The sequence below is a fragment of the Theobroma umbraticum genome, unplaced genomic scaffold (genome assembly GCF_002168275.2).
Source record: "Theobroma umbraticum cultivar Fairchild unplaced genomic scaffold, ASM216827v3 scaffold_130.0, whole genome shotgun sequence".
Taxonomy (NCBI): domain Eukaryota; kingdom Viridiplantae; phylum Streptophyta; class Magnoliopsida; order Malvales; family Malvaceae; genus Theobroma; species Theobroma umbraticum.
Window position 1 is genome coordinate 7,468,579 of NW_018397264.1, and position 25,125 is coordinate 7,493,703.

At 37.4% G+C, this 25,125-nt stretch overlaps 4 protein-coding genes and 1 pseudogene across 6 annotated transcripts; 3 read left to right on the forward strand and 2 right to left on the reverse strand.

Annotated features, from left to right (window-relative positions):
- Window positions 1-594: 594 nt before the first annotated feature.
- Window positions 595-2,618, forward strand: ATOEP16-2 (Mitochondrial import inner membrane translocase subunit Tim17/Tim22/Tim23 family protein). The gene is made up of 7 exons (XM_021436039.2): window positions 595-925; window positions 1,031-1,082; window positions 1,174-1,245; window positions 1,586-1,617; window positions 1,838-1,871; window positions 2,030-2,097; window positions 2,263-2,618. Exons 1-7 carry the CDS (start codon window positions 800-802, stop codon window positions 2,404-2,406), a joined length of 528 nt encoding a protein of 175 aa, XP_021291714.1. The 5' UTR covers window positions 595-799; the 3' UTR covers window positions 2,407-2,618.
- A 171-nt stretch (window positions 2,619-2,789) lies between these two features.
- On the reverse strand, window positions 2,790-4,215 carry LOC110422213 (xyloglucan endotransglucosylase/hydrolase protein 22-like; annotated as a pseudogene). Its single transcript, XR_016351527.1, has 3 exons — window positions 3,687-4,215; window positions 3,416-3,608; window positions 2,790-3,327 (listed from the first exon to the last, which is right to left on the reverse strand). The product of XR_016351527.1 is annotated as a xyloglucan endotransglucosylase/hydrolase protein 22-like (transcript).
- A 642-nt stretch (window positions 4,216-4,857) lies between these two features.
- Window positions 4,858-6,643, forward strand: LOC110422143 (zinc knuckle (CCHC-type) family protein). Its single transcript, XM_021435937.2, has 2 exons — window positions 4,858-4,984; window positions 5,534-6,643. The coding sequence occupies exon 2, from the start codon at window positions 5,620-5,622 to the stop codon at window positions 6,388-6,390; it is 771 nt and encodes a 256-aa protein (XP_021291612.1). The 5' UTR covers window positions 4,858-4,984; window positions 5,534-5,619; the 3' UTR covers window positions 6,391-6,643.
- Window positions 6,644-7,064: 421 nt separating this feature from the next.
- NRPB9A (RNA polymerases M/15 Kd subunit) lies at window positions 7,065-9,348 on the forward strand. The gene is made up of 5 exons (XM_021435938.1): window positions 7,065-7,225; window positions 7,352-7,710; window positions 7,873-7,948; window positions 8,442-8,600; window positions 9,125-9,348. Exons 2-5 carry the CDS (start codon window positions 7,682-7,684, stop codon window positions 9,203-9,205), a joined length of 345 nt encoding a protein of 114 aa, XP_021291613.1. The 5' UTR covers window positions 7,065-7,225; window positions 7,352-7,681; the 3' UTR covers window positions 9,206-9,348.
- A 487-nt stretch (window positions 9,349-9,835) lies between these two features.
- Window positions 9,836-22,801, reverse strand: LOC110422142 (uncharacterized). Of its 2 annotated transcripts, XM_021435934.1 has the most exons (25): window positions 22,469-22,801; window positions 22,141-22,233; window positions 21,393-21,745; window positions 21,047-21,201; window positions 20,487-20,726; window positions 19,959-20,068; window positions 19,780-19,857; window positions 19,571-19,677; window positions 19,062-19,156; window positions 18,870-18,985; window positions 18,643-18,746; window positions 18,484-18,561; window positions 18,215-18,293; window positions 17,884-18,052; window positions 17,004-17,074; window positions 15,768-15,848; window positions 15,611-15,681; window positions 14,609-14,705; window positions 14,442-14,501; window positions 13,820-13,874; window positions 13,312-13,709; window positions 11,372-13,231; window positions 10,676-11,254; window positions 10,448-10,506; window positions 9,836-10,330 (listed from the first exon to the last, which is right to left on the reverse strand). In XM_021435934.1, the coding sequence occupies exons 3-25, from the start codon at window positions 21,740-21,742 to the stop codon at window positions 10,126-10,128; spliced, it is 5,217 nt and encodes a 1,738-aa protein (XP_021291609.1). In that variant the 5' UTR covers window positions 21,743-21,745; window positions 22,141-22,233; window positions 22,469-22,801; the 3' UTR covers window positions 9,836-10,125. The 2 variants fall into 2 exon arrangements, with proteins under 2 accessions (XP_021291609.1, XP_021291611.1); XM_021435936.1 differs by lacking the exon at window positions 18,484-18,561.
- Window positions 22,802-25,125: the final 2,324 nt, after the last annotated feature.

Sequence of the window (25,125 nt, forward strand, 5' to 3'; positions counted from 1 at the left end):
CTGTGAACCAACTAATAGAATGGGCAGTAATATTTGCCCTCTATAGTGTCCCGTTGTTGTTCAGTTTTGTGGTGGGTGTGGCTGTTATAGAGAGAGAGAGAGAGAGGGTTTAGGATGTTGGTTTACAAGGCCAAAATTTTCTTAATTGTAGCTCAGACCTCATTTATAGACCACTTGTAAATTAGAACTTGCTATTACGCAACTTCACTTTTGAAGGGTTTTCTTCATTATATCAGCAAATGCCCAAAAATTTGTTCCCAAAAATCATCCCTCTCTTCGGCTTTGCAAGTTTAACTTCTATCCTGTACACTCTCTCTTGCTTGCTTCCATTTTTCTTTTTGGGAAGATTAACCGATTGGTCCTTCGCACGTAAGACGGTTTGCAAAGAATAACGTTTAGGGAAAACAATGTTTCATTAGAATTCAATACGAACCGGCCCGCGGCTTGTAAGACAGACCGGGCGGGTTACTGTTACCGACTTCGGAAAGATACGTGGCGAAAGTTTAGACCCATAGAATCGCCACGAAGTCCGCCAAACCTGGTTACATGCAGGAGACACGTAAGGTCTCTAAAACACGTGTCCCTGTCTTGACTTTCTCTTCTTCGCAGCTCCCTACAATCTCCGCTTTTCTCTACTTGAACACGTTTGCAAAATTTTATCTTTCTATCTGAATCTGCCATAACTACTTGGATTCCGTCCTACCATTAATTCTGTGAAGAAGTTGAACTTAAAAACATACCAACTTTTCAAGCAAAAAAAAAAAAAGGGTTAGCTTCAGAACACAAAAAAGAAAACAACATGAGCAGTAACTTGGAGACAAGGTCTTTGCTGGATGACTGGCGTAACTTCGACAAGGGATGCTTCTTCGACCTTGGACACCCTCTCCTCAACCGCATTGCTGAGAGCTTTGTCAAAGCTGCTGGCGTACGTAAATCTTCTGGGTTTTCAACCTCATTTTTGTCAGTTTATTTTGTTTGTTGTTTGAGAAAGCAAGAAATGAAAGGGTCCTTGTTTGGTACTGGTGTACAGATTGGAGCGATTCAGGCTGCGGCGAGGGAGTCTTGTTTCATGGCTGTTGAAGGCATGCACTTTCTTTTCAACTTCATATCATTTGTTAATTGAGATCCTAAATTATTGGGTGTGGTCGATGTTGTCTTGTTGTTTTGGTGCAGGAACTGAATCAAGTAACTCACCTGATATCACCGGTTCCAAGAACAAGAAGAACCGCTTCCCTGACCTCAGAGGTATCAATGCCTGCTGGTTCTGATCATATGGTCTGAAAGGAACTTGGGATTAGAAAGAGGGGGAAAAACATGAACAGTCTTTGGTGTCTTATGCAACTTTCTTTTTGGTTTTCTAGATCTTCATACAAATTTGGGATGGTTGACCCTTAAACTACTAAAACTTTGGAATTATTTAGTTACGAAAAGTTTAATCCACTATTCAGATTAAGGAGATGTGACTCAATTTGGAAATGGAAAGTTTACTTCTCTTACTTGTTGGGAGATGGGAGTTTCGTGTGTTATTCATTTGTTTGGACATTGCCAGTGAAAGTTAATTGAAATTGCTTTATGTGGATTGCAGGAGAAACCAATCGAAAATCTCTTGAAGCAATGGTGAGTCTCTTTCCCAAGCATGAACTTTCAAAATGGAATTAAAACTTATGGCGTTGTATACTGATTAATGAGCTAGTCTTAATGGCTCTTGCACTTGTGTCACCAAAGTTGATCTTGTAAAAGCTGGTTATTGCTAATGCAGGTGCCTGCAATACCTGAGGATATTCTGCTTAATTTTTTTTTTTGTTTTATCCAACTAATATTTAACAACATTTTACAGGTGAAGAGCACTGGAAAAGAATCTCTACAGTGGGGTAAGTTTAGAGCGTGGACCCAATTTCTTGTTAGTTTCTCTTGGATGAGATGTCAGAAAATGTTCAGAAAAGAGAGAAACATGGCTGTCAAGTACAAATGGTTGATTTGAACTGGTTCATTATTGATCATGGTCCATGAATTGAATTGCACATTACAGGGCTAGCTGCAGGATTGTATTCAGGTCTCACATATGGACTAAAAGAGGCTCGTGGAGCTCATGATTGGGTAAAGATCGACATCTTCTCTCTTCTTTTCATGGGGGAAAAAGACAGTTTCTTCAATCTCCACTTGTTGTAAAGATGCGAGGTTTCCTGATCCAAGAGCTTAACAAATTCTTTTAATACTACCATTATGTTTCTTTTGACTCCATTGTTGGCCAACATGCTGCAGAAAAACAGTGCAGTGGCGGGAGCAATTACAGGAATGGCGCTGGCACTCACATCCGAGGAAGCTTCCCACGAGCAGGTTGTGCAATGTGCCATCACGGGAGCTGCTATTTCGACTGCTGCAAATCTTCTCACTGGAATATTCTAGCTTTACCTCACCGGAATATTCTAATGCTGCCTTGGAATTTTAAGTTTGCCTTTTCTGCCTCGACCAATTTGTAGCATGTTGGTACTTAAGTTATAAACAATGTTCTTTGCCTAGGAATGTTTTTTTTCTTTATGAACTATCATCTTTCACCACAAGTACAAAAGGATTTGGCCTTACCAGCTTTTGTTAAATCAAGCATGTACTTTATTTTGAAAGTGGATTTTATTACAATTTTTTTGCTTAATTCAATAAATTATTGATGGCTTTATGATGCTATGGTATGAACGGGGGCTTTAATATTCATTACTACTTATTATTTTGTATGGAATATACCCTGAAAAGAAACTGATCAATGGCCATGAATTTTAAGAGAGGAAGTAAACTCTTGTTGCATATCATTTGCTAACGTATTACATACTAGATAGGGAGAATTCTCAAAGAACAAAAGAATCAAGAGTTGGCCTGAAGAAGAAAAAGAATTGAAAGAATATTGATGGAATTAAGTGCTGTTGTTGCCTCTAAGACATGTTGCATTCTGGAGGTAGACCTTGGGGAAATCTCTTGGCGTCGGTGCAGTAGTTGTAGATCATGTAGTTCTTCTGGACCCATTGCAGCCTTTGCTGACTAGTGGAATCCAGCTCCTGAGACAACCAGGCATTTTTGGTTCAGGCAGAAGATGGAGGATTTGATTTGCAGGAAGATGCTCCATTAGACCAAACACAGGCATCGGCATTGAAGTTTCTGTAAGAAGAAGTGAAAGGAGCATGAGTCCAATCTGTCTTTACCAGACCACCCCTTGTAGCCCAATCATCAGCACTCCACAAACTGGAGTAAATTCTCATGGGTTGGTTGTTTGGGAATGGGACACCAAGTGACTCCATGTTTTTGAGCTCTCTAATGGGTGTGCCGTCCACCGAGAAGCTGGAACGTAGAATAACAAGATTTTTGTCAATCAAGCAATTCCTACCAACTGGGGCGAAATGAAAATTTTCAGTTTAGGAATACTCACATGACACGCTGGGGATTCCAGAGGATGGAATAGGTGTGGAAATCTGCAGTTGGGTCAAACCAGAGATAGAATTGTTCCTCTCTGTTACCCTTTCCTTGACTGAACACATTGGCATGAAGAATGTAAGGATCCCCACTAAGGTTCCCAGAAACTCAAAATGAATCTCATCCCATGTTGATCCTTTCGAAGATAACTGCAGACAGAAATGTACATCAGCATTTGTGCTATCAACATATCTACATGTCCTTATAAAAATTGGAGAATAACTTACATAGTAGGCAGTGACTGTGCCAGCGGAGTTTCCAGGGAAAGCTTGAGCTGCATATCAACCTTGCCAAAAAGTTATTCATTCTTGAACTGGAAACCGGAGCCAGAAGCTTTATCAAGGAAGAGAGTAAGAACCTCTCCGTTGTTGACTATCTTCCCACGACCATCTCCCCATGTGATGTCAAAATCTTGGTAGAAGTTGCTAGCGGATGCTGCCATCAGACAGCCAATTACGAGAGACATAAGCAATGGCAAATTGAGACTTGAAGTTGAACCCATTTTTCTTTTTTGTTTCTGGTTTGCCTGGGGAGACAGAATATGTTGGAATATGAGACGTTAATAGCTTGATATTTTGTTGTGTTTGAGAAAAACGATGGAGCTCGGAATTTATAGTAACGAAAAAGGTAGAGGAAAAGGCCACGGAGCTCCATTCAGCATGGTCCTACACAGTCGTTAGAGCAGAGAACATATATTATACAAGTAGCTGTCCAAACAAACACGACCCAACCAAACACAGTTTATCATATCACGCGGTGTGTGCTCGAGAGATAGGAAAGTGTGGTCCTTTTCAGCCTCTCGCTACCCATTCATAATTATTTAACGTTATTGTTACTTCAATTTTGATATCACTCTTGAGTTTTGTATTAGTGAAAATTTGACTATATTCTTAACATCACTTATCATAAGTTATTATTTTTTTTATTTTTAAATTAAAAACATATTCAAACAAAGAATGGGTTTGACATGAAATTTAGATAGAATGTATAATTTTATCGAGTGGATATCTGAATTTATATAAATTCTATAAAATTTATATATTTTATCAAATAAAATTTATACATGATCAATATATAATTTTATTGATTTGGAAATAAGTCCTTTTTGACGAGATTATAGAAAATGTGGACTGCCATATCTTTATTTTCTTTAAAAAAATGAAACATTTGGGGATAAAAGTTAAAAAAGAAAGGAAATTTCTAGTATTATTTAACAAAATTATTACTTGGTTGATACCATCACTCCTTTTTTTGCAACAAAGTGAAAGTGTTAAAAATGATATTTTTAAACATTTAACGATTATTAAAAATGATTTATTCTTTACGTTTCAATATTAAAATTTTAAAATGTTTTAATTTTTCGCAACAGTTTTTAACAGTAAAAAACAAAAGAAAATGAAAAAGCCACCGCCTTAAATGAATCGTGTTAAATACGAAAAGCCATTCCGCTTCTCATTTAAATAAAAATAATAAAAATTCCTCTTCGCCTTTCATTCTGGATCTTCGCCGTCGCGAAGGGGTCCAGGTACGCGCTAATCCTTTCCTTCTCTGATTTTTATTCTTTTTGAAACACTCGAGAAATTTAGGGTTTCTTTTCTTTGGTGATTAGGATCTTTAATTTCCGTCCCCAAAAACGAATTTCAATTTAGGGTTTTGATGTGAAGGAAACGAAGGTTTCATTCAACCTTTTTGTTTTAAACCTAGGGTTTTTTTTTTGCTTTTAAAATCTATTTTTTTCCCTTTTTTGCTTGTTTTTCGTCGTTTTTTTAAAGAAAATTTGCATCGTTTTGTGTTGATAATTGGTAGATTCTGTAAAATTGTGCCTTAGCTGATATTGAATTTCCCTGTTAAGCAAAAAATTTCTATTTTTTTTTTCATATCTGAATTGATAGGTAAATGTATGGAGACTTTTGTTGTAAGAGGTATCTTGTTTGTTCTTTTCATTGTAGCCTCTGAATTAATTTCTTGAGCACTATTTGGTTTTAGAAGGAAGAGACGTATCTGTGTTCTTTGGTTGGGGTCTTTTATCCTAATTAGACAAATGCGAATGACCCCACTGGATTTTTGAATGCAGGGTGCTTTAGGATTTCGGGTGAATTAAATCCAAGATCGGATAATCTACATATTTTCATAATTTTGTTGTTTGTTGGCGCCTAAAAGATGTCGAGCAAGAAAGAAGAAAAGACTCAGGCTGCAGCTGAAAGAATCAAAGCTGCAGCATTGAGTGCTGCCAAGGGCCTCAGTCGTGCTCAGGCTGAAAGGGCAGCTGCTGCTGCAGCCCGAAATGTTAATGCTTATGGGCAAAAGGAAGAAGGACCTAGCAGATGGCAGGAGAAACGGGAAGCAAAGAGGCAGATGTACTTGATGAGTACTGAAAAGGCGGTGAAATTAGGTGAAAGGAAAGACAAGACTTCAATGTCTACAATGGGTGCATCACAGTGCCAAAAGTGTTTTCAAACAGGGCATTGGACATACGAATGCAAGAATGAACGGGTCTACATGTCACGACCCTCACGTACCCAGCAGCTTAAGAACCCCAAATTGAGGATGAAGCTTTCAATCTCTTATGATTTGGACAACCCAGATGTCAAGGATGAGGAGGACAATAGGTCCAACAAAAGCAAAAGGAAGCATCGGTCAGATTCTGATTCAGGTAGTGATAGCGAGGCTTCAGTTTTTGAGACTGATAGTGGTGCCTCATCTGTTACGGGATCAGATTCTTCTTCAGCAGAGAGTAGTACAGATTACAGTTCATCATCTGACTCTGAGGAAGAGAGGAGGAGGCGGAGGAGGAAGAAGAAGCAGAGGAAGGGGAGGCGTAGAAGGTACAGCTCGTCTTCCGAGTCTTCTGATTCAGACTCTGCTTCAGATTCTGATTCTGACGATAAGAGCAGCCGAAGGAAGAGCCGGAGGCATAGCAGAAGACGCTGAAGCAGAGAGGGCAGTACGCATATTGCCTATTTGATGCTGGACTTGCCTGTTTTTAAGTCCACAGATTCTACCATCTCCTTGTACTTCTTTGTTAGGGCATTCCGGTTGTAACTATGGAGCTTATGGTCTTACACATGCTGGAGATCAAGGCCTCTGAAATAAGTTTGCTAGGTGTTTAGTTTTGAGATCTTTACCAGACTTGTTTGTTGATTCCTTTTTGTGAAATGATTGTAGCTTGAAAATCCTCTTGTAAGTTATTGACTATCTTGACTTTTTCCTTTGTGCCACTAGATATTTAATATTTTGTTGCCTGACTGCAGCATATCTGTCAAAGTTTTGCATCCATGATTTCGGTATTGCTGTTTAGATGTGTATCGTGAGTTCTTGATAATGATATATTAGTGGAGGCTCGCTCAGTTAAACGGTTGCCACTAGCAGGTTCGTAGATATGTTTCTGGGCTTGGGAACTATGTTCAAAGGTTTCACTACCTCTGCTAGATTTAAGGAATGGTGTAGAAGCAGTTCCGACCTGGAACCTTCTGTCTTTCACTCCTAGATATCCATCTTCTCTAGAACATGGCATAAAACACCTTTCATGGTTTCACCAAGCATCTGGCTCTCTCCCATCAACCTTTTCAGCTGATCTCATCAAAATGCCAAAAAATTTGTTGAAACTGTGGCAAATCCTGGGTCATTAAAAGCTGGAACCATTCTCTCGGTGAGTGCCTGTGGCTTTGGTTCAATTAGTAGGTGGTGTGGGGAAAACAGACGTAGCTAAAACAGCTCTCAAAAGTTCAGAGGAAGAAGTGTTAACTAAAGCCTCCTTCCAGCATTAGTGAGTATAAATTTTGTCCCGAATGGTTAGGCTTCCTTTTTCCTTTCCCTGCATTACGTACGAACATATAATGGTTGGTCGTGTTAACACCTTTCTTCATAACTTACTTGCAACATTTCATTTCAGACACTTAACCTCAAAATTGTCATTGGCCAATTCATGGACTAAATCGAAAAAGATGACCTACAAGCTAAAGGAGCAGAGACTCGAGACAAGTAGACACGCACATGTTTCTAGAGAAGTCAGCAGTGTATATAAATAAATAACCGTCAAAGATGATTAAATTACGAATAAGGACCTTTGACCCCGAGAACCCATTGCTGGAAAGATCTATTCCCCAAAAGCACACGAAGGTTAAGGGCTAAGAGCTAAGAGCCCGCCAAACTAACCCCAAAAGCCTTTGCCTTTCTTTTGTTTGTTTCTCTGTGCAAGAAACCCAAAGCCTAATCGAACAAGATGAGTACCATGAAATTTTGCCGTGAATGGTCAGTTCTCAGCTTTCTTTAGTCGTCCTGCATTCACTTTCTTTGCAGTTTTTCATAACCCATTTTAGTTTTTCCGTTTTCTCAGCCAGCCTTAACCTTATTTTGGGCTTAAATTTTGATTCCTTTTTTTTTTTTGGTAATCTTTTTGTTTTATTGATGAAGCAACAACATTCTCTACCCGAAAGAAGATAGAGAACAGAAGATTCTCCTCTACGCCTGCCGCAACTGCGATCACCAGGTTCTTCTCCTCCTTTTTCAATATAAATTTTCCCTTTTTCTTTTACCAAGCTGAAGATTTGAAACAGAGATTAGGGTGTCTTTTCTTTTGCGTTTTTCTTAAATGGGTATAATTGACGTCTAAGTTATCTGTTGAGGTGTTAAACCCGCATAAAACCCTAACCTGTTCTTCTGTTTTTTTTTTTTGCTGTTTCTTTCTTATTTTTCCAATTTAGAAAATGGGTTTCCTTTGTTTTTGTTGAATATAGAGTCAATAGAAAAAGTTAAAATTTTAAGAGGGTATCCATTTTTGTCAAGGTCTTTGGCAGTGAACAATGTGGGTTTACACATAAAAGAATTTCTGGGCATTTTAGGTCCCCAATTTAGGCCTTTGAACACTTACTTGTTGGTTGCTTTTATTGATGTTATCTAGCTATAAGTCTTCAGAGTAGAAGATTTTCCTCCTTTCTCATCTATTTATCTGTTTATTCTTGTGACATTATGAATATATGCAGGAGGTGGCTGACAACAACTGTGTGTATAGAAATGAGGTGCATCACTCTGCTGGGGAGCGCACTCAAATATTGCAGGATGTAGCTGCTGATCCAACGCTTCCTAGGACTAAATCTGTCATTTGTGCAAACTGTAAACATGGAGAAGCTGTCTTCTTCCAGGTTAACTTCCTACATGCTTAAGTCTTTATTTGTGCACACGGTGATTATTGGGTAAATCTTCAATTTTATGCAAGAAATGTGATCCATCACACGAGCATTGGTGTGTTTCTAGAGATTTGCAAAAAATCTTTTTGATCAGAAAAGATGACAAATATGTTCTTATGGAAGAGAAGTTTATGTCTGATGCATCTGCTGTTAGAATCTTTCAAAATATATTTGTTTATCATAAAATCATATTGTGGTTGTAAGTTTTCTGGTGATCTTCTGGCAAAAGCACATTTTGCTGTTATCAGCAATTACATAACACCAGGAGCTGTGTCCTTTTTCTTTTCCGCCTGTAAATGAGGATAGGTGGCTTGGGTTTAGCTACAATGTAGACCATTTTGAACATGCTTGCAGATTCCATCTTTTGCACATTATCTAATAAAACGAATTTATAGCTCGTTGTTTTTATTTGAATTGTCTTTTAATGCACGATGAGCAGCGACTGTGCTTCTTCTAATGGAACAAACTTTTTTGTTCAGGCAACTGCTCGAGGGGAGGAAGGTATGACACTGTTTTTCGTGTGCTGTAATCCAAACTGTGGACATCGGTGGAGAGATTGAGATCTAGTTACTAATGAGTTGATGCTCACAGCTGGGCAATGTAATGTTTGTTTTTACAAACTTTATTTACCAAAGACTTCTTGTGGTACTGTAATACAAGGAGCTCGCACAACTATTTTCCTAGTGATTCATATTTTCTAACACATTCATTATAACTTTACTGATCATAACTGTAGATTATCACAAGGTAGGGTTGTGAAAATCATGCCAGACTCTGAGTCCATAAACCAAACTAAGATGAGATTTGTCTCATCTAGATTCTAGTATTTCACATCTTGATTTAGCTATTGATAATGTTCTTGGTAACAGGGTGTGAGCTTTCATGTTTTTGATGAATGACGCTCATGCCCACAAGCCTGGCCTGGTTCAGACTCAAGTTCGAGAGGGAAGCTAGGCTTGCGTCATGATTTTATCAAGCTGGGCTTGGTTGAGGTTCAAACTTAGACTAGCCCAAGCCTGGATAAACATTCTTTCACATCCTTTTCGGTCCATTTCCATGCAGTTCCAGTTTGAGAAATGGAAAGGAAAAGAGCCCGACAAGAAAATAAAAAGGAAAAATTCAAATGGGGGAAGAAACTTGAAGCTAGCTGCTGCCTATGGCCTGTGCAGATGTACATGTTCGATCAAAGATTGGATACATCAACGTTGACATATTTTTCCTTTTTTTTTTTTCTGTTTTTTCATAATAAATGATGTAACTGTCTATACAACAATGAACCTTTTTGGTGGATAATTTCCACAGCTACCCGCTAATTTTCCCTGAGACCTTCTATCTCTCTAGAAAGAATTTGAAGTATAAATCAATTTCCAAAATTGGATCTAAGGGAAACAGGGAAAGAGAAAGAATAAAATAAAAGAAAAAACTTTTATCTACAAAGATTTTGCACAGATGCTCGTTCGGATGGTATTGCTCTGGATATCTATGAGGGCTGCAAAGAAGATACTGTCCGTCCGAAGAAGTCAGATAGCCGTCTAAGTGCAGTCGAGAGCTCTGCATTTCTCCCAAAGTAAGATTCTGAATTTGACAGCATGACCTGAATATCATGCTCCACTGCTTCTAAACATCGATAGTAGTTGTTCTCCAACCTAGAGTGGATAATATCAAGAGATAAGGGGACGGGGAACCTGCCAAAATACCATTACTCCAAACATTCAAACACATTTTCCACCCAGGAGCCAGAAAGTCTTGAGATTGAACAATGTCCAGAGAAATGTGTGAAATGATTGCTTGACATGATTTACCTGTTTTTAAAATTAGACTTCTGTGAAACCTGCTTCAATTTATTGACTGCATATTGATCCTGAAACATTTAAAGCAAAAATTAAGAAGAATTTCATGCTGTCACTTCCAATAAGTGGAATGGTGATTTGGGTAGATCTCATGAGTTCAAGCTCAAATGCGAATCCTTTAAATTTAATTACCCACTGAAAGTTTAGGGAAAAAACAAAATTTCAGATTTTGCCTGATACCTGAGCTTTCTGGGAAGAATGCTCCAATTTGGCGAAGGCAGAAAGTAGCTTATCTCTGATCTTACTATCAATATGAGGCTGCTCCCACTGAGTATCCGCATCAAAGAGCTCCCAAGGACTGTGAAGATGTGGTTCCTTGGGCTCACTCCTGTATTGAACAGAGTACCTTTCCCATGGACTATCCGGAAATTCAGAAGATTTGGGCTTCACAGCCACAACCCGGCCATCCCACCAACTTCCATCATCTTCAGTTTCATTTTTCCACCAGACTCTGCACTTATCCCTGCAGCTCCAATTTCTATGGATAGCAGCATCAAAGCGAGTTCTTTCCACAATGAAATCAGGAAAACCAGTCACTTCAGGAAGAGTCAATTTAAATGATCTATTGAACATGCAGGAAGAAGGGTCTGTAAATCTGAGAGTCATTTTACAGCAGCTCTCCCCAGACCCTGGAACTGTGGAATATTCAAGAACTTCAACTCTACAAAATTCCACTGCCCTTATCATGTTTTCCCCCTTCATTGAAGTCCAAGGTCCTGCTTCCTTCGAGCTAATATGATATATATATTCTTGATGCCCCTGAAAGCATAGATGCTCCCAAATTTAAATAATTTATTAGCTATACTAACCATCAAAATTAAAGCACAGAACTTGCGCAACAGGAATAGATAAAAAGAATTAGTATTTTACTCTGACCTGTCTCAAATATGCAATTTCATCACCTAGTTGAGGAATATAACGGGAGCCCTCCTCATGTGTTGTCAACATTAACCATGATCCGTTTCTGGCTGACTGATGGGGTTTCCTTATCGGACTAGTGTCATGGAAATAGTAATTACTTCTCCTATTTCTAGTAGACCTTGATCCAACTGCCATTCTTGAACTTGATCCCCATTCCTTGCTAGGAAGTTGAGACCCATTTGTAGAACCACCCCGGGTACCTCTTTGTATGTCTTCTGATTGAAGTATGTGCCCTGCTAACAACCTAGTGGACCGTTTGTTATGCACCCCATTTGTGGTGCCTTCATGGAGATCTGCTACCATTCCGATATTATGGTTGCAATTATTTCTAGAGCTTTCTACCATGGCAGTATCACCTTCTGAAGTGGACCTATCCCTTTGTGTCTTTGACCTTCTATAAACAACATTATACATCTTTTTAGAATCTGGGTGTAGTCCCCCAGAGTCATTAAAAATTGACATGGGCCTATCGACTTGAGCATTTGAATCTTGCAACCCATCACCTTCACGATCCAAACTAATTTCATTGGATGCATCAACTAAGGGTGCCTCTGAAACCAAGTCCTTTGCCTTGTCTGAGGAGCTATCATTTAATGCAGCACACCCGCCATTTACATGACCCTCTCCTGAAGGTTTCAACTTCAGTCCAGGATTTTCATTGTCAATTCTGGTCCCTTTTGAGATAACCGTTAACTCTGTTGAAATAGGCAGAACGCCCTCTTTTAGCTCAGAAGGCAGATCACTTGCATTCTGATTAACAGTTGGGGCAGGTGTATCCTCAGCAAACCGGTTAAACCATTTTGGTAATTCGTTATAACTTATCTGTTCACTGGGACCTGAGTGCTCTTCACCATTAGCTGCACCATCTAATACTTCCCTGTCATTCTCAAGATGCTTCTCCACTACTGTCACTTTGCCATTCATATCCTTGCAAGTTTGGATTTCTGTAGTTGGCGATGCAATAGCACAAGCCTTTTCTGGTTTCATGAATCCATTGACATTACTTTCTTTTTCTTTGTGGTTGTCAAGACATAGCCTAGACCCGATGTATGCATCTGATGACACGGTTTCTCCCAATCTCAGACGTTTGGAAGTACGAGCCCTGACTCCTCCCCACTTAATTGCCCCATCTTTGTACCCTTCGGTCAGGTCTAAATGATCTTCCACCTTATCAGATTGCCCTCTTGCTCCTCTACCTAAAATGCTGTAATTTGCATCACCAGAAGAACACCCCAGATCCAATGAGCTTATACGCTTTACACCTCCTTCAGTGGCTTCTTTAGAAGCTTTGCATGACAAGCCTACTGAGTTGTCCTGCCTGTCAACTTTTCTTTGCATTGTGCTGTCTGGTGGCACAAGCTTACTTGGATCCCGACCGGGCAATTTAAGGACCAATCTTCTCCTATTCCCAGCATTATAAGATTCAGGAAGTTCATTAATTCTACCAATATCCTCTGACTCACCCAAAAGGACTTCTTTTCCTTTTGACTGTTTGATTTGTTCATCTGGTAAAGCTCTATCAGATTCATCACTATATGAATCTCGTATCATAGATTCACTCTCTGATGATTCACCTTCAGAGTCATCTTCATCTTCCCCATCAGTTGATGTTCCAGTTATTTTCGAAAAAAAGTGCAAAGCATTGCGCGCAGCAGCCCTTCGAGGTCTCGATGATTTTGATGTAGAGGACTTTCTCGATAAAGCTTTTGGTCCAATGATTGATGTTCTATTCCAGCTATCTCTGAATGAGTTGCCATCACTTTCATCCAAATTCCTTCTTTTAACACGCCTCCCAGAAGATGTCCTGATCTCAATCTGATAAGGGAGAAAATTCAACTCAACCAAGTACATCCAAAAAAGTTGAAAGATAGGAATGAAGAGGATGTTAAACTTACATCAGCCTTCTGTTTTTTCCTTTTTGACCGACGAAGGCCATCTTTATGAGTATCATCAATCTCACTGTCTTCTGTACTGCCCTCCTGATCACCAGAAGAAGAACCTAAACTTCCTTGCTCCCCTCCTGTAGAGTACTCTTCGGTGACATTGTACTCTGAATCATTATCATCACTTTGCACTTCATGTTCTGGTTCCCAATCCATGACATCTAAGAACTCTGGCAGTGGATCAGCAATTGCATCTAAGTCTGCCAAAGGCATCATTTGGTAATCCTGGTCTAGACTGACATCTGGCCCAACAGCAAGTTTCAAAGTATTAGGATTCCACTCAATACCCAAAGCACCTAACCGTCTTTGCTGGTACATGGTCTGATAGGGTTCTGTATACGGTATCATCCCTAAAATTTTCCAACACAACCAGCAGTTATGAGAATAACATTAACAAAAAAAAAAAGGGTAATGTAATAAAAAGACACAGTTGTTTGTGGCAGTATGAGGAGAGTTAAACCTGAATCACAAAGAAGATCTTGCATATTCCGTCTATATGTACTAAGCTGAGTTTCCTGAATTAAAAGTGTCACATATGCTTGAAATATCAGTATTTCAATGATGCAAATGTAAAGAATGTTTTAATCATCTGAAAACTCTATGATGCAAAAACAATAATGGATGCAATATAACCATCTACACATAACTAGAGATTATTAACTCAGGCAATGACAAGAAATGTTTCACCAAGGTGTAAAGTAGCTAATCCACTTAGATCTGATTGTCTAGCAATGAGTGACATGTTAATGGATAGCATATCTGCTATGATACTTAACAATCAACTTTTATATGCTCCTCCCTCTTCTCTCTCTAAACACACATGTGCATGCATGAGCCATGCAGGTGACAAGAGGAAGCAAGAAAAAACAAGTCATTCAAGGCGAAAGGAGAACAACAATACACTATTTCCAGCAAAATAAAACAGGAAAATTGTGTCAAGTACCAGACAGCATCCATTTTAAGTTTTAAGATGATGATGCTAATAAAGAACCATTAAGTATACTTTTCAGTCTTTCAAATGCAAACAGAATGTGTAAAGGAAAAGCTAACCATAATAAAAGTTCAACAGATGGTCAACCAACCTGGTCAACTGCATATCCAGAAGTGTCGTGAATAAGTGGTCGATAATCACCAAGAAAGAACTGTAGGAGAAGTGCACATGGAGTAAGTATCATTAAAGAGTTGTAGAACCTGGTTTTAATTGTGAATAAAACCCAAAAAACATAGCAAGTTCTGTGATGCCAGATACCTGATCGTATTTGGCATCCTTTTGAGATTCCCCTTGGCCTGTGTTTAGTATGTATAATTGACCGACATCATCTGAAAGTATAATGGATGTCCCATCCCTATTTCGCAGATAGTGAATAGTAACATGACAATAAATTTAGTATTGCAGTATAAAATAAATGGACACAGACATGCATAAAGATTCCAAAGGGATGTTTTTATGAGAGGAAAAAGATAAAGCCTGTTTAAAGAAATGCACCTAAATAATAGTACTTAATGCTATTTATGGATCCAACAAACGGACAGAAACATCAACAAGTTTTTATGCCTACAATTGGGAACTAAAAGGGGAGAAGAAAGGATAGAGGCAGGGGGGGGGGGGGGGGGGGGGGGGGGGGGGCGCAGAGGAGGGGAAAGGGTAAGGCTTAATGCTATTTATGAATCCAATAAAAGGTCAGAAACACCCACAACATTTTTTCCTGCAATTGGCAACTAAAAGGGAAGAAGAACAGAAGTAAAAGGAAAAAGAGGGTGAGGAGGAGGAGGGGAGCAAAGGATAAGGTTCCCCTTGTTTGGATTGCTTTAAAAAGACAAGGAAATGCAAGGAACGGACACTGACCATGTTAGTGGAAAGGGAAGCAAATGATAATTTATCATGTTCTTTTATGTCCTTATGTCAAAAAAGAAATGTTAGAATAGTCCAAAAATTCTAATGATGCATCCTTCCCTCCATGCTCCCCACATTCAAATAAAAGTAAAGGTTTGGAGGGACACATGTACTCCAAATGAGCACCGCCCCGCTCCAACCCCGCAAGAGGATTACTCCTGATTCCTTTAGAACTACAAACTAGTAATTCTCATTAAGCAACATATTCATTTAGGCATATCATGAATATCCCATCAAACAAATTAAAATGAAGCAAAAGCCTGCTTGGTAAGATGAATACAATGCTGTTTAATTTTCAATTATACAGGGATTCACAATAAAAGGGTTCTAAATCAAGCATTCTGGCAGTGAGCTTACGATGAAAACTTCCCATCAACCAACTTGAAACGAGAAATTTCATATATCTGAATTGGAGTACCTTCCCATATCTACAGCCAGTAAAATATGAAAACACATCAATAAACAGAGAAGATCTAAAGATACTTCACAAGGCTTGAAGGAGCTTGAAACTCACATCCCAGACAATGGTTTTTCCATCATAGCCAGCACTCATAGCAATCCGTGGGTTGAAAGGATGAACATCCAAAACATATGTCTTACAAAAATGAGTAAAATGGTCAGATGCAACTTTGAAACAACAGGGCATCCTCCTTTAAACACCCTCAAATTCAAAAGCATTCACTAATTCACGTAAGAAATCAGAAGGTAAACAGGTTAGCAATGAAACTAGAAAAGAAGCTAGTCAAACTCTGATTACAGATGACTGGATGATGACACACCAGTAAACTTCATCCTTTTGTAAGCAAGCTAAGATCATGGCTTCTTTATCAAAAAGGGAAATCCTTTTGTCCAGAGGAAATTGCCCTCTGGAGTAGATTATTAGTATAATAATTTATCAGTAATTGAGTTTCGACATCCAGAGGGCATTTGGTGTTTCTCTTTTGCCGGAATGTTCCATGGTTGTGGTCCATTGGGTCTCATTTTGGGTTTAGTTTAGATATTATGGCTATCACATTGTCTTTAGTTTATACAAGTTGAGTCTTATCCCTAAGCCTAATGATTTTAGAAATCCTAATAAAACGGGATAGTATTTTCCAGACTTGTAAGAGTTGACAGAAAAGTTTTTAATCCAATGATTATGCTAAGTTAAAATAAGGTAGTTAACTTGTCAACTAGATTGCAAAATTCCTACCTTGTGAAGCCTAGGGGTAAACACTTAACTATTATACAAGAATATAGAGACTGGATCGCAAAGGGTGCATGAATTCAAATCAATTATTGAGTTGAAATGGAAAATTAACCTGTTTGCCACTTCTTTACAAGACAACAAAAGGCTAAGAGCAGGAAAGCAAACAAAAACAAAATCACAAGTTAGAAAATCAGGGGAAAATGTTAATAAGGTTGCTTCATTAAAATATCAGAAACATGCAACAGAACTTATGTCAAGAGGTGAACAATACAAGGTATGTCATGCAACTTCTCAAACAAAGAGAGATGATAATTAAGGCAACAAATCACCAAGACCATCTAATACTGAGGCACCGACTAAAGCAGAGATCAACACAAATTGGCCAGAATAGAGGCATGCTACCCCAACAAATATAGTATGTTTAAACATACTGAAGACTGTAGTTATCTGTACATGCAATTAATAACTAGAACCTATAAGCTAATTTCTACTCTAAAAGCAAGAGAAAATAATAAAAAAATCGTAAAAAATAATTCAAGCTTGGAAATGTAAACTGCTTACAGAATCAGTATGACCAGTCAAAGAATGTACTAAGCCACCATCGGCAGCATTCCATACACATATTCTGCAATCTGCATTATGAGAATGTGTTATTCAGCCAAAATTTAAAGAAACTTATGGCCCTGCATGAGCCCCAGAAAAAAGCAAAATCATGCTCAATCCTAGTCCAAAGGACTTTTGAAAGTGCCCAAGTAAGTCAAATTTTTTTAAAAAAGAATACATTGCAGATTATAAGTTGATAACACTGAATATTTAGAGTGGCCTAAAGGTGAATACAACCTAACTGGGCTTGTAGAAAGTTTTAATCAATTAAATGCTACAAAAGCACCCATGATGAGCATTAATTGAACTAATAAAGCTTCCTGGTGACTGAACCACAGACTAGCTTAATGGCAAATATACCCCAAACTCCATTAAGATAGTTTTAATGAGTTGAATGCTGATAATACCTTATAGTCAACCATACTCTTAAGGATCTTTACAGATGCAGAAGAAACAAAACGAGCAACAACATAAAATACATGAAGCACCAAAGTCAAGTTATGTTTGAAATATTATAAGGAGAGATGACAAGAAGTTATAACTCCAAGTAAACGCGAGAGTTCCATTTTTTAACTTTTTCTTTTCTTTCCTAGGGAGGGGAGAGGAGAGTTACGTCAGCTTTTGAAGGGAAAAAACAGCTATGTGATAAAACTGAGAATAAAAAAAAATCTACTAAGTGAATATTTATATGTATCTCCTATTAAGTGGTCTCCAAGATGAGTAACCAAATACAATAGTAAAATCAAGCCATTGCAAATTTTATTTCCAGTACTCCATGAAGATATCATCAAATAGCAACCAATTGTTTCTATTAAAAGATCAGGTGAAAAATAAATACCCATGATAGCAGCAAGGACAAAGCGATTATCTAGGCTCCAAATTATCATATTTACACCACGAGGAGTTGGAAGAATTCTCTGGCGTGGGCCCCCTCGTGGTGGTTGTGGAGGTATTGGCGGAGGTGGAAGTTTAAGATGATAAGCTTTAGACCAGCGGCCCACTTTACCCTGAACCAAGAAATAGAAGTATAAGTTCCTCTATAGAACAGGCATTAAAGAGAGAAGGGGTGGCCGAAATGATGAACTTAATTGATATTCAAATGAAGAAGGCCCAATAAAAATGCGGTGAACTGGTGAAGAGTGTAAATATTTATAGCCAATATAATTTACATGTGATCTACGAGATCTTGGAATCCAAATAATTGCACTGCCATCACGGGAACAGGTAACAATGTTATCGTGAGAAAACCTGGAACAAATCATTGACCACATCAGACATTAAAATAGGCTGTTATATTCTTCTTCAAAGGGTAATGTCTAACTAAAAATAGGAAGTTTAAGAAACCCCTTCCAACGCCTGTTCACCTTGCAGAATCTCAAAGAAGGGAGGGGAGGACCCACATGATGTCAAAAATAAAAGACAGGAAGAAAAAACCCACCAGGAGTTTCTAAATTTTGGAACACTCTCTTCCTTCAAGCTGTCTGCTGTAAAAAATCTTGACGAAGCAGAACAACCACTGCAATTTAAGGCAGTAAAATAAATGGAAACTAAAATCCTATTAATAAAAAATCTGAGCAATAGAGCATGATAAACAGACCTGAACTGCACATAATTGACATCATTCTCATGTCCAGCTAACACATCAATCTCATGATTTGGTTGGTCTGAATCATCTGTGTTGGGTTTACAAGCATTCCACACCTGCAAGTGATCAACAAAAATCAAATTCTACACTTAAACTTGCAGAATAACAAAAGAGAAGGTAAAGCAGGGCAAAAACTTGGAAGAATAAGAACCACCATAGCAAACATGCATAAAGTGTACCCTAGCTAAAGTGTCCGAGCTACCAGTGACAAAGACAGTTCCGTTGGCATTGAATGCACAACAAAAAATTTGATGGCTCTGTTGAACAGCAGCTGAAGATGAACCATTGTTCTTTCCTGCAACCATTTTGTATTTGCTTGTAAAATCTATTTACCAAGAAGGATCAAGATCACACATAAAAAGGTAACAAACCAGCTACAGAATCTGAAGGCCTTGGAACATATATCCGAGGACGGAATTCGGCATTCCTAGCATCCCATATCCTACATGTTCCATCATCAGATGACCTGCACAGGGTTGGGAAACACTACAATTTAATTTCAATGCAACAGTGACTATGTACCAAAAACTAACATAAATTGTATTATCAACCACAAAGAGGAGGATTCAATTAAAAGATTTACAAGAAAATCAATTGTGGAAATTAAGCAAATCAAAGTACCCAAAAACAATCATATAATCACCAAAATCATGAAGGAGAAACAAACCAAATTGCTGGTAATACCTATGAAATTTGAAAATATTACAAAGTACAGGTTCTGTGTGCAGCATGATTGGGAACTTAAACCTTGTATTATAAGACATTGTCGCGCCAACTTTTATTTATTTATTTTCTGGGGGGAAGGGGGAAAGATGACAGAATTTAGCATTATCGACAGCTAATACAAATAAAAGCAGAGGGCAGCAGGAATCAGTCTTACGATAGAAGCTGATATACAGAGCCTGGCCTAGGACTAAATGCAATGGCAGTAACAGCTCCAGTGTGTCCACGCAAAACAGAAATTGGCAGTCCATCTGGCAAGCGCCACTGGCAGCGAACAGGAAAGAAAATCACTACTATGAAATACAATTTTCTCAAGCACAAAATGAATAAAGAAGAAAGAATTAATAAGATGCAGGAAATGCTTACAACACGAATAATACAGTCATTTGAGGAGGATGCCACCATAATATTATTGGAACTGACAGCCAGGTCAGTTATGTCACCCTTTCATCCAAATAGAAAATAAGGTAGCATGTAACTAGAAGAAATCAAAAATAAATGACCAATAATAGCCAGATATGTGCATTAAAGCTCGTCAAATTCACCTCATGTCCACGGCAGCTGGCCAAGCAATACGCAGTCTCCATAGACCAAATTTTCACAAGACGATCATCAGAACCAGTAATAACATACCTCCCAGATCGATCAAATATTGCTGCAGAATTGGTATAAAGTCAAAAGAATCAAACTCAAATTCATGATCACAAGTAAAATCTTGTCAAGTTGGAGCTGTTTAAGTGAAAGGGGGCTAATGCTGAAAAACAAGTTCAAATACAGAAAGACAACAATAGAGTGCAATAGGTCATTTATGACAGTAGAGGCCACGTAAAAGCCAGAACCTCTCAAAAGCATGGGCAACAAATCTTTAATGAGCTCACATGTCTATCAATATAAGCTCTTCTCTGAAAGCTTGCCTGTTGGTTGACCTGCCCCTCTCTCTCTCCCTTTTTATTTGGATTTTTTTTATTGGGGGGGATCCAAAGCACATTGTACCAAGTTTAACTCAGCTATATGATTATTCTAAATATATATACATAGCTCAAATTGCAAATATGAAGACATAAAAAACATACCACAATAGACAGCATTCCGGTGCCCTCGTAACCTCTTGATATTTTGCATCTTCTGCACCATACTTGATGGTTTTGCAATGGCATAACATGCTGCACGAATAGATGGTGAACGATGATGTCTAGTGAAACCACCCCCAATTTCTCTTAAACCTAGCCCTCGAACCTGATCTGCATGCATATGAGGCCAACGCATGTGAACAGGCGGACATTTTACTTCACTTTTTCCTTCATTGCGATTATCTGAAAGGAGAAGACAACCAAAATTAAGAATAACTTCAAAGTTTAACTTTGTCAACACAGGGCAATCCCATAAAGGGAAATTTGTGGCAGAAAGAATTTCGTGAATAAAACGAGGAAGGATGAGCAAGAGGAATTCTTTTATAACCCAATGAAGATATAATATTCTCAAAAACTAAAAAAAAAAAAGGACTTCATCTTATTATTTTTTCCCTAATAACAAAAGGTAGATACATCTATTAGCATGAAGAGCTTAAAATGCTATAGTTCCAAGCGTAAGAAGCAAAGGAATGATTTCCCACGGCTGAAATAAAGCCACCTACAGCTCAAAAGAGAAAAGGGGCCTGTTCCCAAAAGAGTGGGGACATCAGCTGCATTTGGAGTGTGCCTCACATTTACGCCTTCCAATGGGGAGGGTGCACTTAATAACAACTGCTTCAAAAGCTTGACCAAGTGATCCATTTCAATGTGAGGATTCCTAGACAAGCATAAATGGCACAAGAAACAAGTCAAACTTTTTCAAGAGAAAGAAGGCTACATGTAACTCACAAATTGTCTATTACCTGCTTAGTTATAAGATAAGTTGCATGTAAAAGATAACGCAGTTACTGCTATCTGATATAGACGTCAAACCATCAACGTAAACAAAACCAAAATCTGACCACATACCTTTCCACCAACTGAGCGTAACTTAATGGAAATGACATGCCATCATCGTTTTCATGTCCACTATGAGCCCCTTTCCTTGAATACCAAGCGTGATACCTTCTGGGTAGAAGTTCGTTCTCAAGAAGTTCATTCAAAAACATTCCACATGTTCTTTTACAGGGGCTGGTTGAAAGGAAATGCATAATCAAAAAGTAAACTTCTCTGAGGTCAACATCTACATCACGCTTCTTAGAATGACGTGTCTCCAAGTTTGCAAGTTGAACTTTCTCTTGCACCTTAGAGGAAAAACTCAAAGGCTTCATTTTAACTTTAGGAGAATCACTGGAGGGAACATATTTCTGGAGAGCCATAACCTGCAGATTAAAACAACAAATTCAACAGAATTACACACTGAAGTTCTAACTGATCTGCATGTGGCCATAATACATAAAAATAAGAGCTCATTGACATGTATAACCACAATACATCTAGGTCCAACGCAAAACTACCATAAACTACCAACAAGTGAAGGACCCCAAGATCTCAGCACAAATACAAAATGCTAACCTCAAATGTGAACATATTTAAAAAAAAAAACCACTGAAGCAAACTCAGCACGCATTACAAACCAAAATTCAACAACTGGATTCTCTCAATCAAGATAATCACATTTATTGGAATTCTCAATCAAGATAATCAATTTATATTGAATTCCAAATCGAGAAGTCCAACAAAAAATGATACAGCATTGGAAAAATAACAAAAATACCTTAACAATGTACCACGTAAATTAACCAGAAGGGCAGTCACCGGAAACTCGAAAGTCCCTTCTACACATTTGAAAAATCCACAATGCAAACGCCTGCAAGAACAAGAACAAATAAAAAACCCTAAATTCAAATTGTTTTCACTGCTAACTATCAATAACCATCAATTCTTAACTCAAAAGAACACAAAAAAAGTGCCTAATTCGACATTCAGCCTGATACAAGCACAAAGAACTCCGCAGCGAAAACGAACTACAATGAAATAAAATTTGAAGAGAAAATAAAATAAAATAAAAATGGAAAAACGAGGAGTGTTATCTAGGTAGATACCTTGAATGGAGAAGATTCCTTTTGGAGTAAAAACGATGCGTTTTGGGAGGTTCAGTGTTATCTTCTTCAACTTGGAGGATTGAACGAGGGAATGCGGATCGACAGGAGAGAACAATCGCTGAATTTTGATTTTAAAATTAATGGAGAAAATGGAAGGAAATAGCGAGTGGGAAGCACGCGCGAGATGAAGAATTTTAGATTCTCGGAGGGAGCCTTGTGTGTGTTTTTCGTTGGGGTTTAGAGAGAGAAAGGGGATTCTTAAACGAAAGAGAACAAAAAAAGGCAAAGAGAGAGAGAGGTAGTAGAAAGAAGGAAGAAGAAAATCGGAGAATTCAACGCAGCGTTTTATATCTTTACGCTCGCTCTATCGCTCTTAAAAAATGGGCTTCGTGAGAAACAGAAGAAAAAAATAAAATAAAATAAAAAAGCGAATTATCGATAAGTGGGGCCTCCACGCGCGTGAACCGTCTTGTGTTGGACAAAAAGTCAGAGAACGGCGCCGTTTTGCCTCCGCTGGGTGCACCGCTCTGGTTGGCCTCTGGTTCGTTAATGTACGTCTGTTTGTACCTGCATCAAAGGATTTTTAATGCACGGCAAAACAAGCCCACGGGTGGGGCCTCACTCGCATCGGTTTTTGCTTTAATTGTAGTTTTATTCTTTATAAATAACTTCTTCATTTTTTCTACTTTTCAAATTAAAAAAATAAAAGTCGAAATTTGTACTACTTAAATTATTCAAAACATAAATTAAGCGAAAGAAAATAAGTTAAATATAAATTTAAATAATAAAAAGAATTAAATTATATCCATTTATATTTTTATTCTATACAATCAAATTTTCATTTTTTAAATTTATATTCATACAAATTCTTAATTTTAATAAAAAAATAATGATAGTCAAAGTATCATTTGATATTTTTTACTCAAGCCATGACCCATTTTCCATATCAACAGTCATTTGTTTACGTCATTTATCACATACATATTATATAAACAAAAAAAGGTTAACGGATATTACGATTTATATCTGTTACTTTTTTACTTGAGTTGATAATTTTTGTGATATGGATAAAGATTTAAAAAATTATTTTAATATAATAAAAAAATAAAATTTAATCTAGATGAATATAATTAAACAAATTTTAAAATACTTCAACTTAAATATAAAAGTAGACATTTTGACCCTTATTTTCTTTTCTTAGGCTAAAATTTATTAGGCTTAAGACAGACTAAAAGCAGTTAAAAGCATAGTAAAAGTATAGGTGTTAGTCAATTTTGGTGGCAAAATAGCATTTTCCTCATCCATTTGACTTTTGCTTTATTATTTTCCACACAGAAAAAGATTCACTTTTGTCATGTTGCATAATTGCATCTTTTGCTTTAAAGAAAAATTAATTTTTAAAAAAGCATACAATAAATTTTACTTTTGTTTTTTTAATAATTTTTTTGTGAAATTTGGTCTCAAATTAAGTGCAAATTTAGATTTTTCTTATTATAAAATCTTGGAAAGTCAGCATATGAAGAATAAATTTATGAAAAATTAATAAGATAAGATGCAATTAACAAAAATTATTTTCAATTACATTAAATAACAAATAATATATATTTTTTCTTAAGATATTGTCAAAAGTAAAAATCACTATTTATAGACTCTTAAGTGCATATGAACAGTGATTAGCATTATTATTATTATTATATTTAAACATGATAAATAAATATTATTCTGTTGTCTTACTTTTTTTTGTCTTATGTGAATTTGGTGTATATTAAAAAGGGCTTTGATATTTTATATTATAAGTTAAAATTTTTTATAAATATTGATTTACAATACTTTTTATCTTAAAAAATAAAGAATATATCATTTTGAGCTATTTAAAAAATAATAAATAAATAAAGAGACGGATGGAGTACTCGAAATGAGCCGGATCGGTTCTACACATATGTTGGGCCCAAAAATCTAAAATATCAATTTGAATAATAGGCCCATAGTGTTGTACCTAGTGAAGAAACAACTCGGGGGCCTCGAGCCTAGAAAGACTCGCTGGTCCTTCGGTGTTTTGCGGTTTTAGTTACGTTATGGGCTCAGAATGAGTCCCACTTTTTTGTTTTTGATCCATGTTTCATGAGCCAGTGTTGGGTTTTTAATGCTGAACTCCATTGTAAAGAAAGGTGGTCGAAGAACTCCGTGGATACCAACAGAAATGAAACGATGGGTTGTTTTTCATGTTTTAAGCAGATTGACTCCACAGCATTGTGCTTTCTAGGAGTTGTTTTCGGACAGTGTTACAAAAGAGATAGAGTTGAGGGAGATAACCCTGAATGAATTAGTTCTTCATAAGCAGGACATTTTCCTAATCGATAACTCATGATTGAATGCCAGGGATCAATTTCAGTGATGTGCTTCCTGGTCTAATCTTTCTGATCAGCTCTCAGATATCCCTTAGCTTCGATTTGAATAGTCTTTTTGGCATATGCAAGTTAAGATCACATCCATTGCTACAGTGAAGCCGCCGGCTGCAGTTGTTAATTAATAGTATAAGGACAATAACACTAATGAAAGTCGTTACAAGACCATATGGATCCCTTTATCAAGAAATCATTGGATGTTTTGTCACGTAACGTGGTTTTGGTCTTTAGACAAACCTGTGAATATATCTT